Source organism: Theropithecus gelada, chromosome 2 (genome assembly GCF_003255815.1).
Source record: "Theropithecus gelada isolate Dixy chromosome 2, Tgel_1.0, whole genome shotgun sequence".
Lineage (NCBI taxonomy): Eukaryota > Metazoa > Chordata > Mammalia > Primates > Cercopithecidae > Theropithecus > Theropithecus gelada.
In genome coordinates, this window is record NC_037669.1 from 149837236 (window position 1) to 149850627 (window position 13392).

At 36.4% G+C, this 13392-nt stretch overlaps 1 protein-coding gene and 1 non-coding gene across 3 annotated transcripts in view; both read left to right on the top strand.

Moving 5' to 3' along the window:
- Positions 1 to 13392, top strand: part of XRN1 (5'-3' exoribonuclease 1) — a 141798-nt gene that overhangs the window by 10029 nt on the left and 118377 nt on the right. For both annotated transcript variants that reach the window (XM_025376799.1, XM_025376800.1), the window contains exons 3-13: positions 3396 to 3493; positions 4697 to 4806; positions 4898 to 5008; positions 6594 to 6676; positions 7316 to 7403; positions 7488 to 7656; positions 8689 to 8756; positions 9079 to 9216; positions 11343 to 11409; positions 11607 to 11712; positions 13031 to 13120. In XM_025376799.1, the coding sequence (XP_025232584.1) occupies positions 3396 to 3493; positions 4697 to 4806; positions 4898 to 5008; positions 6594 to 6676; positions 7316 to 7403; positions 7488 to 7656; positions 8689 to 8756; positions 9079 to 9216; positions 11343 to 11409; positions 11607 to 11712; positions 13031 to 13120 (1128 nt within the window). The remainder of the gene's footprint in view (positions 1 to 3395; positions 3494 to 4696; positions 4807 to 4897; positions 5009 to 6593; positions 6677 to 7315; positions 7404 to 7487; positions 7657 to 8688; positions 8757 to 9078; positions 9217 to 11342; positions 11410 to 11606; positions 11713 to 13030; positions 13121 to 13392) is intronic.
- Positions 9853 to 10020, top strand: LOC112619984. The gene has a single exon (XR_003118453.1). It is a non-coding gene; the product is annotated as a U1 spliceosomal RNA (small nuclear RNA).

Below are 13392 nucleotides of genomic sequence, written 5' to 3' on the forward strand. Positions count from 1 at the left end.
CCACCCGCCTCAGCCTCCCAAAGTGCTGGGATTACAGGTGTGAGCCACCATTCCCAGCCAATTTTTTAATATTTTTAATAGATACAGGATTTCACTCTGTTGGCCAGGCTCATCTTGAACTCCTGACCCTTCAAGTGATCTGCCTACCTTGTCCTCCCAAAGTGCTGGGATTACAGGTGTGAGCCACCATGTCTGACCAGGTTTTGGTGTCACCTGGGGCTCTACGAATACATCACTGTAGTTACAATTCAGCAATTAGGAAGCTACTGCTGCATCTGTTAGTTCCAGAGCTACAGTGCACCTGCTAGATCTGTACTAAAAAAACTGATTCCCTGTTCCTTGCTTATCAGCACCTCCAAAGATACTGAATACTGGGATCTTCTTTACCATTGCTGAAATATACGCAGACACCAGAACTCCAGTGCCTCAATTGTGATGCAGGCGTCACCACAGTTCCACCTTCCAAACCTTATATGAAGGCATCTAATTGGCAAAATCTGAGTCATATCAAGATACTTAGCTGCAGGGAAGCCTGAGAACTTTTTAACCTCCCTGGTATCAGAAGGTAAACTAGAAGGAGAAAGGAATGGAAGTTGAGGGCCAATGCATTATAACCACCACAAGCATTTATTAAATCCTGTGCTGGTATTGAGCACTACATTTTTCCTAGAAATCCCCTAGTCAGTTTTCTGCCATTCTCTACAGTAATGACCTTCTCCATTCATAATTCCCTGTTTTACTTGTTTCTAAATCTGCCTTCTTTTATCCCCACGATGCCACTAAAATTTCCTGACAAGATTACAGCTAAATCCAGGCCGGGTGTAGTGGCTCACACCTGTAATCCCAGCACTTTGGGAGACTGAGGTGGGTGGATCACGAGGTCAGGAGTTCAAGATCAGCCTGGCCAAGGGGGTGAAACCCTGTCTCTACTAAAAATACAAAAACAATTAGCCAGGTGTGGTGGTGGGCGCCTGTAATCCCAGCTACTCAGGAGGCTGGGGCAGAGAATTGCTTAAACCCGGAAGGTGGAGGATGCAGTGAGCCGAGATCACACCACTGCACTCCAGCCTGGGCAACAGAGCAAAACTACGCCTTAAAAAAAAAAAAAAAAGATTATGGCTAAATCCAAAGAATAATTCTTTCTTCAACTTGCTTCATTTATCCACAGCATTTAACAATGTTGACCTTTCTTTCTTGAACTTCTCCCTTTCTTTGACCATCATGTAACCACATTCTCTCTTTGTACTTTCTTAGTTTCCTTGTCTTCTTTTGTTTCTCTGCTTTTCTTAAATATTAATGTTTCTTAAGTTTCTGTCCTAGGCTCTGAGTGATTTCATACAATGGCTTTGATTACTGTATCTCTGCTGATGACTCCAAATTTATCTTTCTGGTGGATCGCTTTCTCCTGAGCTCCTATATATCCAAATGCCTACTGAATGTCTCCTTTTGGAAACCCCAGATATACTTCAGGGTTAACATATTTAGAACTGAACTCATCTTCCCCTTAGAACAGCCTGCCCTCTGTGTTTCCTATTTCAATGAATGGCAACACCTGCCACTAGCTACCTAATCCAAAAGTCCCAAGAGTTATTTGGACATCTTGCTCTTCTCATTCCTCACATCCAATCCTCTTTATCCAGTCTCAGATTTGTCACATCTATGTACTTTTCATCTTTAATGCTACGATCTCAGCCTAGACTACCATTATCTTAATCTAGATTACTTCAATAGTCTTACCTTATTCCTGTCCTGTTTTCTTTATTGCATCCAGATTAAACATTATGGCTGTTTAATTTTCTGCCTCCCCACTAGAATGTAATCTCTGAGAACAGAAATAATTTTTTTTTTTTTTTTGTGGAGAGTGTTGCTCTGTCTTGCACAGGCTAGAGTGCAGAGATACGATCTCAGCTCACTACGGCCTCTGCCTCCCAAGTTCAAGCGATTCTCCTATCTCAGCCTCCCGAGTAGCTGGGACTACAGGCACACACCACCACACCGGGCTGATATTTTTTTGTATTTTTAATAGAGGCGGGGTTTTGCCATGTTGGCCAGGCTGGTCTCAAACTCCTGACCTTAGATGATCCACCTGCCTCGGCCTCCCAAAGTGCTGGGATTACAGGCGTGAACCACCACACATGGCCAAGAATAATTTCTCTTTTGTTATATCCCAAGACCTTGTGACATAACAACATTGAATAATCGTTTGGTCAGCCAAAGAAGGAAGGGAAGAAAAGAGGAAAGAAGACATTGCAGATAATACAAATGAGTTGGTATCCTCAGAGTTTTTGTTATGTTAAAGAGGTTGGTAGAGAGAGGTTAAACATGAAGAAGAGTTTGTTCATCACAGAAATAGAATTCTGTGGGGCACAGTAGATGAAGCTGGTAGCAAAGCTGTAGAAACTACACTCAAAGTAGAGCTTCCTAACTTGTATGCCATGTGGCATGCTGGTGTGCTGCAAAGGGGTTACAGTAGAAGTCAGACAGGTAGTAGGACACCCATATTCAAATACCAGGTTTGCCTGACTGTAAAACTCAGGTTCTTTCTAGTAAATTCTGTTGCCTCAAAAGTGTGATGATTTGGCAGTTGATTTCATTAATGTCATTAGGCTTTCATTTTAAATGTTTTTAGGAAACAGAGATAGGTATTTCAGTTTTATAATTGTATTTTTATATAATCTTAGGGATAATTTTAATGATCTTAAAAGTATACATTAAATGATTAAGGTCATTAAATGTCATTATCATTAGATGTAATATATATAAAATGAACATTTAAAGCTATATTTTGCTCTTATTTTTAGAATGAATTTGCTATATATTTGTGACAATAATTATGTTTTTAACATTCTGTTAAAATGTCCTACTTTTGTATTCCTAATCTGAAAAATTCAATTTTTTTTTTTTTTAAATGAGACAGGGACTCACTTTGTCACACAACCTGGAGTGCAATGGGTACAATCATCACTCATTGCAATCTCGAGCTCCTGGGCTCATGGGGTCCTTTTGCCTCAGCCTCCCAATTAGCTGAGACTATAGGCACATGCCCCTGTACCTGACTAATTTTTTTTATTTTTGTAGAGATGGGATCTTCCTTTGTTGCCCAAGCTGGTCTTGAACTCCTGGACTCAATTATTCTTCCCACCTTGGCCTCCCAAAATATTGGGGTTATAGGCGTGAGCCACTGCGCCTGGCCTGAAAAATTCAATTCTTTAAATAAACAAAACAAGACTGAGGCTCATTTTTATCAATCATAATCATTTCAAAACTTGGGCGTTTTGAACCTTAAAACTGATGAATTGCTATTTTAGTTATAAAGGCACCTACATAGCAGTTTATATAAAGATCTTCACTTTTTTTCAGAAAACTTAAGGTACTTTTTTCCCTTAACCTTTAAGGTCAGCAAAGGAGGCAGAAGACAAAATTAAAAAGGCAATAGAGAAGGGAGAAACTCTTCCTACAGAGGCCAGATTTGATTCCAACTGTATCACACCAGGTAAATTCGCTGGGAGAAAAATTGTGACAGAATTGAAATATAAATTGAAAACTTGGTTTTTAAATGAATTTTACTTTCTGTGCTCTATTTATTTTGGCCTTAGGGTACCATTTACTGTATTCTCCCACTTACGTTTGCTCATGAGATGGTTTGGTCACCTTGGTCATAAATACTCCTACAAAAACTGTAGAGATTTTCAAATGTAGATAAATTAGAGCACATATGGACAGGAATCTCCCAGGTGTACAGAATTGCAGACCTTGAAGAAACTTATGTTTGTATATCTTTCTGTCCTAATCCTGCCATTTATTTATGTTAAAACAGACTCAGTGAGGTTGTAGCTTATCAAGTTGATGTAGCTATATTATGGTAGTGAGAGTAAGGAACTGATTCTCCGAGTCCAGTGCGCTTACTACTCTGCTTCTCAAAATTGATTAAGATTTTTATGACTTTAAGGAAAATGAATTTATCAGTATTATGTTTAATTTTGTATGCAGCAGCATACTCTATACTTCTACAACCTTTGTCTAACGTCATTATAATTCTTTACTTTGAATGAAAATCTTAAAATCTAACTTTCTTATTAGTTCTTTACTAACAGTGGTAATTTGCTCTTTCTTTAAGTGCATTGACCAATGCACATTGCTCAGTTTAACAACGGTTTTATCCTGATTGTGGTTTTAGACTGTATTGCTTTTGACTATTGACCTTTCCCAAAATGTAATCATTGTAGACTCAGGTTCCAAATTAGTAATAATTTTTCAGAGTAATAATTTCAGTAGTAATATTATTATTATTATTGACAATCTGATTTAAGCTGCAGGCCTTAAAAAAAAAAAAAAACTTCAGAATTCAGCAGAAGAAATAGAAGGTTGAGGTTCATTAGAGAGTTCAAACTCAGCCCTTATATGAAAATTCCTGAAGCACAGTGCTGAGTCACTAGTAAAATTCCTTGACTTTCCCTATGTGACACTGATTTTATTTAGGGGGACTAGTGACATTAGAAACAGTTGTGATATTTGCAAGGAAAAGGTACATTACTTGTTTTTCAGGATAAGCAAGAGAGCTTTTGACCTTCTTTGGAGATCCTATACCTACCTAGCTATTCCCTGCATGCTCAGATTCAGTTATGTGTTGTCACTGAGAACTTAAATGTTTTTATGTCTTTCTTAGATTAACCTTTTTAAAACTTATTATTTTTAGGAACTGAATTTATGGCCAGGTTACATGAACATCTGAAGTATTTTGTAAATATGAAAATTTCCACAGACAAGTCATGGCAAGGAGTTACCATCTACTTCTCAGGCCATGAGGTTATTATCTTTTTATTTAAAGAGTTTTAAAAAATTATTTAATATTCTCAAGCATACCATATTACTGCATTTTTAAAAACATTTTATTTAGACTCCTGGAGAAGGAGAGCATAAAATCATGGAATTTATCAGATCCGAGAAAGCAAAGCCAGATCATGATCCAAACACCAGACACTGTCTTTATGGTTTAGATGCTGACTTGGTAGGTATAATTTTTATTATTATAAACTTACGCATAGATAGTTAAATATCTAAGAGATTTCATTTTGTACAGGAAGCTTACTGGCTGTGGCAACAAATATTGGAGACATAATAATGATTGCTACTTCTATCATTACCAAAGTTCTAAAAATCTTTGGAAAATGAGCTTTTTAGCCATAGTTTATGACCAACAGGTCTCTATAATTAGTCTACAGATGTGACTAATCCTAGTGCTGTGAATATTTTGCCATGAATACTTTGTCGAGGTCAGAGAAGTGGGGCTGCCTTTTTACCCTCAGGCTTAATACATGGTTTTTGATACCTCCTGATCTGAAAACTCCATGTTCCAAGTACCTTTACTAGACTTTTATTTATTATGGAAATTTTCAAGCATAAACAAAAATAGAAAAGGTAATGTAATGAACATCCTATGCCCTTCATCTGACTTAAAGAATTTTAAATTTCTACCCCTAATCATCTGTCTCTTCTCTCTCCTACCCGCTCCCCGCCCGATTATTAAAGCAAATCCTAAACATTTTATCATTTAATTTATATATGTTTCATAATGTTTCTTTAAAGGATTAGGGTTTTGTTTTTGTTTTTTTTTTAGAAAAAAATACATAACCACAATGCCATCATCCCACGTAAAACAGAAATTAACAACCCATTCTTTATATAGAAATAACCAGTTAGTATTATCATTTCCCTGATTGCCTCATAAATGTTTCATTTTGTTCTTGTTTGAATCACATGAAATAAACAGTATGCAAGTACATGGCATTTGATTGGTATGTCTCAACAGGCTGTTGACTTACTTGGTAATAGAATACTGTGTGAGAGGCCGGGCATAGTGGCTCATGCCTGTAATCCCAGCTCTTTGGGAGGTCGAGGTGGCCAGATCATCTAAGGTCAGGAGTTCAAGACCAACCTGGCCAACATGGCTAAACCCCATCTCTACTAAAAAATACAAAAATTAGCCGGGCATAGTGGCAGGTACCTGTAATCCCAGCTACTCTGGAGGCTGAGGCAGGGAGAATTGCTTGAACCTGGGAGGTGGAGGTTACAGTGAGCCAAGATCGCGCCACTGCTCCAGCCTGGAGTCCGTCAAAAAAAAAAAGAAAAAAGAATACTATGTGAGAAAATTAACTGAAAGTGCCCTTTTCAATTTTTTTTTTTTCCCCTGACTTTTCATATACTGGGGCTATCCTGGTCTCCAAAAGAGTCCTGCATTCTTTGGTCATAGAAAAGCTGCTACCTCTAATTTCTAACCAGTTCCCCCACGGCAAGTAGAAATATGTGAAACCAAGAGGAGACTTGGGATTTGGAGGAATAGGAAGAGGAGAGGGGATAGGGGATAGGGTAATGGTTATGAAAAGCATGTGAGCTAAGGTGAACATATTTTTCTTAGAAAAGTACACTTTATCCCATTCATAACCTACAAATAGATCATATTTTGTTATTTGTTTGTTTAATGTGCTAATTGTTTCTTATTCTTCCTTGTGTAGAATTGTTTTTTAATTGCTTTTGTGAACCTAATATTATCAAAAATAGGAGAACAGAAACGTTTCTTAATCATTTTTCAACAGATTATGCTTGGATTAACAAGTCATGAGGCACATTTTTCTCTCTTAAGAGAAGAAGTCCGATTTGGTGGCAAGAAAACACAACGGTAAATGATATAGCATGTATGTTGGAAGAAAGAAATTATGCCTGGATAGTAATTCTTTAACAGATATATGATTTGTAAATACTTTCTCTCATTCTGTAGGTTGCCTTTTCACTACGTTGATAGTGTCCTTTGATGCACAAAAGTTTTTAATTTTTGTTACAATCCAACTCATCTGTTTTTCTTTTTTTTAAGAGTTTTCAAGTTTTAACGTTTATGGTTAGATCTTTGATTCATTTTGAGTTAATTTTAGTGTGTGGTGTAAGGTAAGAGCCCAACTTCATTCTTTTGCATGTGGATATCCAATCTGCCTTGCGCCATTTGTTGAAAAGACCAGCCTTAAATGGACTAGATCTCAGCGGTTTCTTATATCTACTATATGTTATTTAGGACTTCTTAATTCTGAGAATCCTTCCACAGAATACATAATGTAAACCAATTGTTTTGACCTTTAACATGTGTTATCTATTATCACTGCAGTTGTATTTTTTGCTTTGTTACCCTTCATCTTTCATATAAATTGTATGCCTTAATTACAAGACCTATCTTCTGATGATAATTTTGATTTAAGCTTTGTTACGTTTTTAAGCTGGGACCTTAAAAATACAATTCACTATATCTTGATCATCTGACTAATTCCAGGGTATGTGCTCCAGAAGAAACTACATTTCACCTTCTACACTTGTCTTTAATGAGAGAGTATATTGATTATGAGTTTTCAGTATTAAAAGTAAGTATTAATAAAGCCATGGACCAAGGATTTCCGTTGCAGCAATTTTCATTGCATTTGACTTTGTTCTCCATTTTACTGTAGGAAAAGATCACATTTAAATATGATATTGAAAGGATAATAGATGATTGGATTTTGATGGGGTTTCTTGTTGGTAATGATTTTATTCCTCATCTACCTCATTTACATATTAATCATGATGCACTGCCTCTTCTTTATGGAACGTATATTACCATCCTGCCAGAACTTGGGGGTAAGAAGAATTTAATGATCTCTCGAGGATACTTTAATTTAGTACCATCTCACCCTAAAAATGTGACTTAGTTTAGTAGATTATTGCATGCACAGTTAAAATAGAAAAACATTGAGAAATTATTTTGGTCTAAGGTGCTAACCTCTGAGGTTGTCATTTTCAGTGATTCACGGGGAAAGAAAGTGAACAGAGTTAATGAACCTCACTTATTGATAGCTAACTGATCTTTCTCTTTATTTTTTATTATTTATTTATTTTTGGGACGGGGTCTTGCTCTATTGCCCAGGCTGGAGTGCAGTCTCTGCCTTGTGGGTTCAAGCTATGCCTGTGCCTCAGTCTCCTGAGTAGCTGGGATTACAGGCGTGTGTCACCATGCCCGGCTAAGTTCTGTATTTTTAGTGGAGATGGGGTTTTACCATATTGACCAGGCTGATCTCAAACTTCTGGCCTCAAGTGATCACCTGCGTTGGCTTCCCGAAGTGCTGGGATTACAGGCATGAGCCACCACACCCAGCCTAGTCTTTGCCTTTAATTTCTTAAGAAAGCCAGCGTAATTTATTGGTTTTACCTTTTTCATATTTAAGCATAGAAATTCAATTTTTTTGAATAGATATGCATCTGAGTGTTTAATATGAAGCAGTGATTTTTCAGTGAAAACAGAAAATTGACAAGCATAGTGATACTGAATAAAACAGACCACAGGGTAGCAGGACATCAGTCCTTAAGTTAACATATCAAATTGAATGATCTAGATATATTATAGAACATATTTAATTAATTGTTACCAAATGTTGGATGATTATTCTGTGGAACCTGGAATTTCTTATATTTGGCTTCAATACTTACATGTTGCATATTATAGTAGCATAAAATTCATAGAAACTAGGGCCAGTTTGTATATAGTCCAACACTGTTTTTTCTTGATTAGTACTGTAGAACGTGAACATTCAACATTTTGTAGAAAGAATTTTGTGGAATAGTTTAGAAAAAATGTCAACTTTTAGTACAGATTTAAATTTTTGTTTCTTTTAGGTTATATAAATGAAAGTGGGCATCTCAACTTACCTCGATTTGAGAAATACCTTGTGAAACTATCAGATGTAAGTAACTAGAAATTTTTGTTTTCCTTTCGCAGAGTAGCTATCAGTGGTCAGTCACCAATTATGTAATACCATAAGAAAGGGGTTTTATAATTCTATTCCAGTTGCTCATTCAGTGTAGACACTTTTACCTAAATTAATTTTATTTTTATTTGCTTTCTATTTGTATTTTTAGAGTCACACATGAGGTTTCCCATATTTACAAAAGAGTAACATTCTCCAATTTCCTATACCCCAGTAGTAGTCACTGTTATAAGTTTGATTTGTATTTTTCTAGATATACTTAAATTATTTTAAAATAAATTTAAATATTTTTGTACAGTTTGATCGGGAGCACTTCAGTGAAGTTTTTGTGGACCTAAAATGGTTTGAAAGCAAAGTTGGTAACAAGTACCTCAATGAAGCAGCAGGTGTAGCAGCAGAAGAAGCCAGGAACTACAAGGAAAAGAAAAAATTAAAGGTGTCTATTTTTTTAGGTGTCCTTTCATTATTTTAACTGTAACGGCAAAAATTATATTCTTTGTTTCTCATTTTTCCTCTTATGATTTGGGATTGCCTCGTTTTATTTCTCTTTCTTCCTCTCTATAGGCATTTTGGAAATTGGTTTCTTTTTTTCTATTAGCTTCTATCACTTAACCAGGTCTTCAATAATCAGTTTCTTATTTTTACTGTTGAAGAGGTACATTGTGTTTTATGTTAATAAATGTGGAAAACATTTCTAAACATGAAAGCCCAGAAAATTATTTATCTTTTTTAAAAAATGATTTAAAACATGTTATTAAAAATAGTTATTTAAGGCCAGGTACAGTGGCTCACACCTGTAATCCCAGCACTTCGGGAGGCAGAGGTGGGTGAATTACCTGAAGTCAGGAGTTTGAGACCAGCCTGACCAACATGGCGAAACCCCATCTCTACTAAAAAAACAAAAATTAGCTGGGTGTGGTGGCGGGCACCTGTAGTCCCAGCTACTTGGGAGGCTGAGGCACAAGAATCGCTTGCACCTGGGAGACAGAGGTTGCAGTGAGCCAAGATCAGGCCACTGCACTCCAGCCTGGCTGATAGAGTGAGACTCTGTCTCAAAAAAAAAGAAAAACAATTATTTAAAACCTGACAGGGAGGATACCATGATCATGAGGGTGGTTTTCCCAGGGCGAGATTTATCCATTGCACTCTGGATGTGCTGATGCCCTGCAATTTCGCCAAATGTGGGAAACTCAACTGCATGACTTATTGTAGTGGAGGACTGCATTCATGCTTTCCCCTGGCAATTTTTTTTAATTAAAAAAAAAATTGTTATTTTAAAACAATGGACTAGTTTTTAAAATGTGGATATTTATAGCATTTAATGATATGAGATATTAACTAGATCAGTGATTTTTCTCTAGAAATGATTTACATATAAAATACAATAGTCTAACAGTAATGGCAAAAACCACAATTACTTTTGTGCAAACTTAATAGCACAATATCTAGTAAATGTTATGTGCTTAATAAATGAATAATAGAATCAATTAGAATATGATAGTGCCCTGCAAAACATCTCTGATAATCTCCAAAGAGTGTCTTGTGTTAACTTGAAAAGTAAACCTCTTGTGAAAATTCCTCAGCCTCTCCATAATTATTGGATTCTGTTGTTGTTTGTTTTTTTTTTTTTTGGAGATAGTGTGTCGCTCTGTCACCCAGGCTGGTGTGCAATGGCACAATCTTGGCTCACTGCAACCTCCACCTCCTGGGTTCAAGCAATTCTCCTGCCTCAGCCTCCTGAGTAGTTGGGATTAGAGGTGTGCACCACCACCCAGCTAATTTTTGTATTTTTTTTAGTAGAGACGGGTTTTCACTCTGTTAGTAATGCTGGTCTCGAACTCCTGACCTTGTGGTCCGCCCACCTCGGCCTCTCTTAAGTGCTGGGATTACAGGTGTGAGCCACCGCGCCCGGCCACGATTCTGTTGAGTTTCTTACTGTCCTCGCTGTACTGGTTCTATTTAGGTTCAAACCTAATGACTCTTGCTCCAGGAGGGGCAACTGACCTTGTTTTCTGTAGTGTAGTCCTTCTCCTTACTTAGCTCCTCCTCACTGAAACTTGGCAGCAGTCAGTCTGCATTCCACTGGTTTTTGTGTGTGGTGTTTTTTTTTTTTTTTCTTTCTCCCCTAAGAAAACACGTTCTGCAACTTTTTGGGAACCTGTACACACAAAACTTACCTGTCAGTAATCCCTGGTTTCCCCACCACAATTTGGTCCTTAAACTTCACCAGTCTTCCAGTCATATGCAGCTAACTTTAGAGACACTGTACAGGAATAGCCCAGACACAGGAAGTTTGTAGAGGCCATAAGTTGGATGAAAGAAAGGAAATGGGGATAAGGGAGTAGGAAGAACTAAAGAGAGTCATTGGCAGTAGATAGGAAATCAGCAAATAGAGGAGAGAAAGGATTGAGATCACAAGGGAGGAAAAACAGGTGGGCAGGATATGAAGGATGTTATAACATGGAAGAACTAAAGAAAAGCAAATGGGTGCATGGAAGAGAAATAACATCTTATTTTGAAATGTATCTTACCATTCATTTTATGTTGATTTACAATTTATAGGGCCAGGAAAATTCTCTGTGTTGGGCTGCTTTAGACAAAAATGAAGGCGAAATGGTAACTTCTAAGGGTAAGTACGAAGTATGTGTTTTGATATGTTACTACTTTGACAGGATAGTTGTACCTTTTCTTTATTATTACGAATTTTGGGTGGAACAGATTTCTGTGATAGCTTATAAGCATCAACTTGGATATGCATTTATCAAATCATTAGGTGGAAAAACAGGCTATTCATAACTGTCAGTCACTTTCTTTCTTTTTTCCCAGATAATTTAGAAGATGAGACTGAAGATGATGACCTATTTGAAACTGAGTTTAGACAATATAAAAGAACATATTACATGACGAAGATGGGGGTTGACATAGTATCTGAGTACGTTTTTGCTAATGCTTTTATTTTAAAATAGAAAAAATCAGATTTTACAGTTATTCAGAAAACAACGTAATTTTGATAAAGTAGTGAGAGAAAAAGGATTTTTTGGTTTCATTAATTATTGTGTATGTTTCAACTAATCTGGTTTTGAAGAAGATGGTATTAATTCTGACTTGTATTATATTACTGTGATAAAAATTGCTGAAGAGAAAATGATCCTTATATATAAGGATTTTTGTTACAAAGTTGTTTATAATAGTAAAAAATTAGAAATAATCTAAATGTCCAGTAAGAAGGTTCATCATAATTGGCCACTGCTTCTTCATTACAGTCACCATCTCTGTCACCTCTTCCATCTCCAGAATCTGCAGAACTGCTAAACTGGTACTTGCAGAAAGTTCATAACAATTTGGAAGGATGCTTATAGTACATTATTAAGTACAAATTGTAAAGGAAAGACATGAAATCGTACATACAGTATGCTCTCATTAACACTTAAAAAAACCTAGATACAGAAAAAAGACCGAAACACTACAAAATGTAAAAGTGATGGTTATAAGATGATAAAAATGCTGTTCTTCATTATCCAGATTTTCACTCATGAGGAAATAGTTCTTTTATAATAAAAAAGCAATTATTTTTCATGATAAAAAACATACCTCCCAGAAATACGTAGTTATGGAATTTTTAAGTGAATCCTTTTGCCTTTAGCCCAGGGCTCTGTTTTGTTTTGTTTTGATGATTTGAAGACTTATTTTACCCAAACTTAGAAGATGGCATTTGGTTTTTGACAAAGAAAGGATTAGAGGGAATATTGTTCACATACAGCACTTCTGAATGTGTTCTAGCTTCTGTAACCAAATTTTAAGATCTTCCTGATTTGCTCCTTTGCTTCTCTGAGATATCATCCCATATAAAGAAGATTCCCATCCCTTTCTTCCGTCCCACCCCCACTATTTAAGAGAGTGGTAGTGTCACTATGGAAAGCTTCATTGGGTAAATCTTCAAACCAAAGTTGTGGTACATTCAAAGCTTCATTGGGTAAATCTTCAGACCAAAGGAGTGGTACATTAACTGAGTAAATATGAATAACAGGTTTATCTATTTTGATAGTTGGTTTAGGAAAACTATAATGTAACAAGATGGAATTTTAAAAAATATTTTGGAGTTTTTAGGATTATAATTTTTAGCTATAAATAGCTAATTCATTGATTACATAAATCATCTGAGGTAAAATGTTGTATCAGCAGATATCATGCTCTAAAGACACTGGCATATCTTCAGAAAATATGTTATAATGAAAATATTCTATTTTCAGTGACTTTCTGGCTGATCAAGCTGCATGTTATGTTCAGGCAATACAGTGGATTTTGCACTATTACTATCATGGAGTTCAGTCCTGGAGCTGGTGAGAGAATAAAAACAAAAATAAAGTTTTGTCTTTTTATAATGATTCATTCTACTAGAGTCTTATTTAGGGAGCACTTCCTTTTATTTCTACTTATGGTAATTTTTTTTTTATTTTTTTGAGACAGAGTCTCACTCTGTTGCCCAGGCTGGAGTGCAGTGGCATGATCTTAGCTCATTGCAGTCTCCGCCTCCTGGGTTCAAGCGATTCTTCTGCCTCAGCCCCCTGAGTAGCTTGGATTACAGGCATGCGCCACCACGACTGGCTAATTT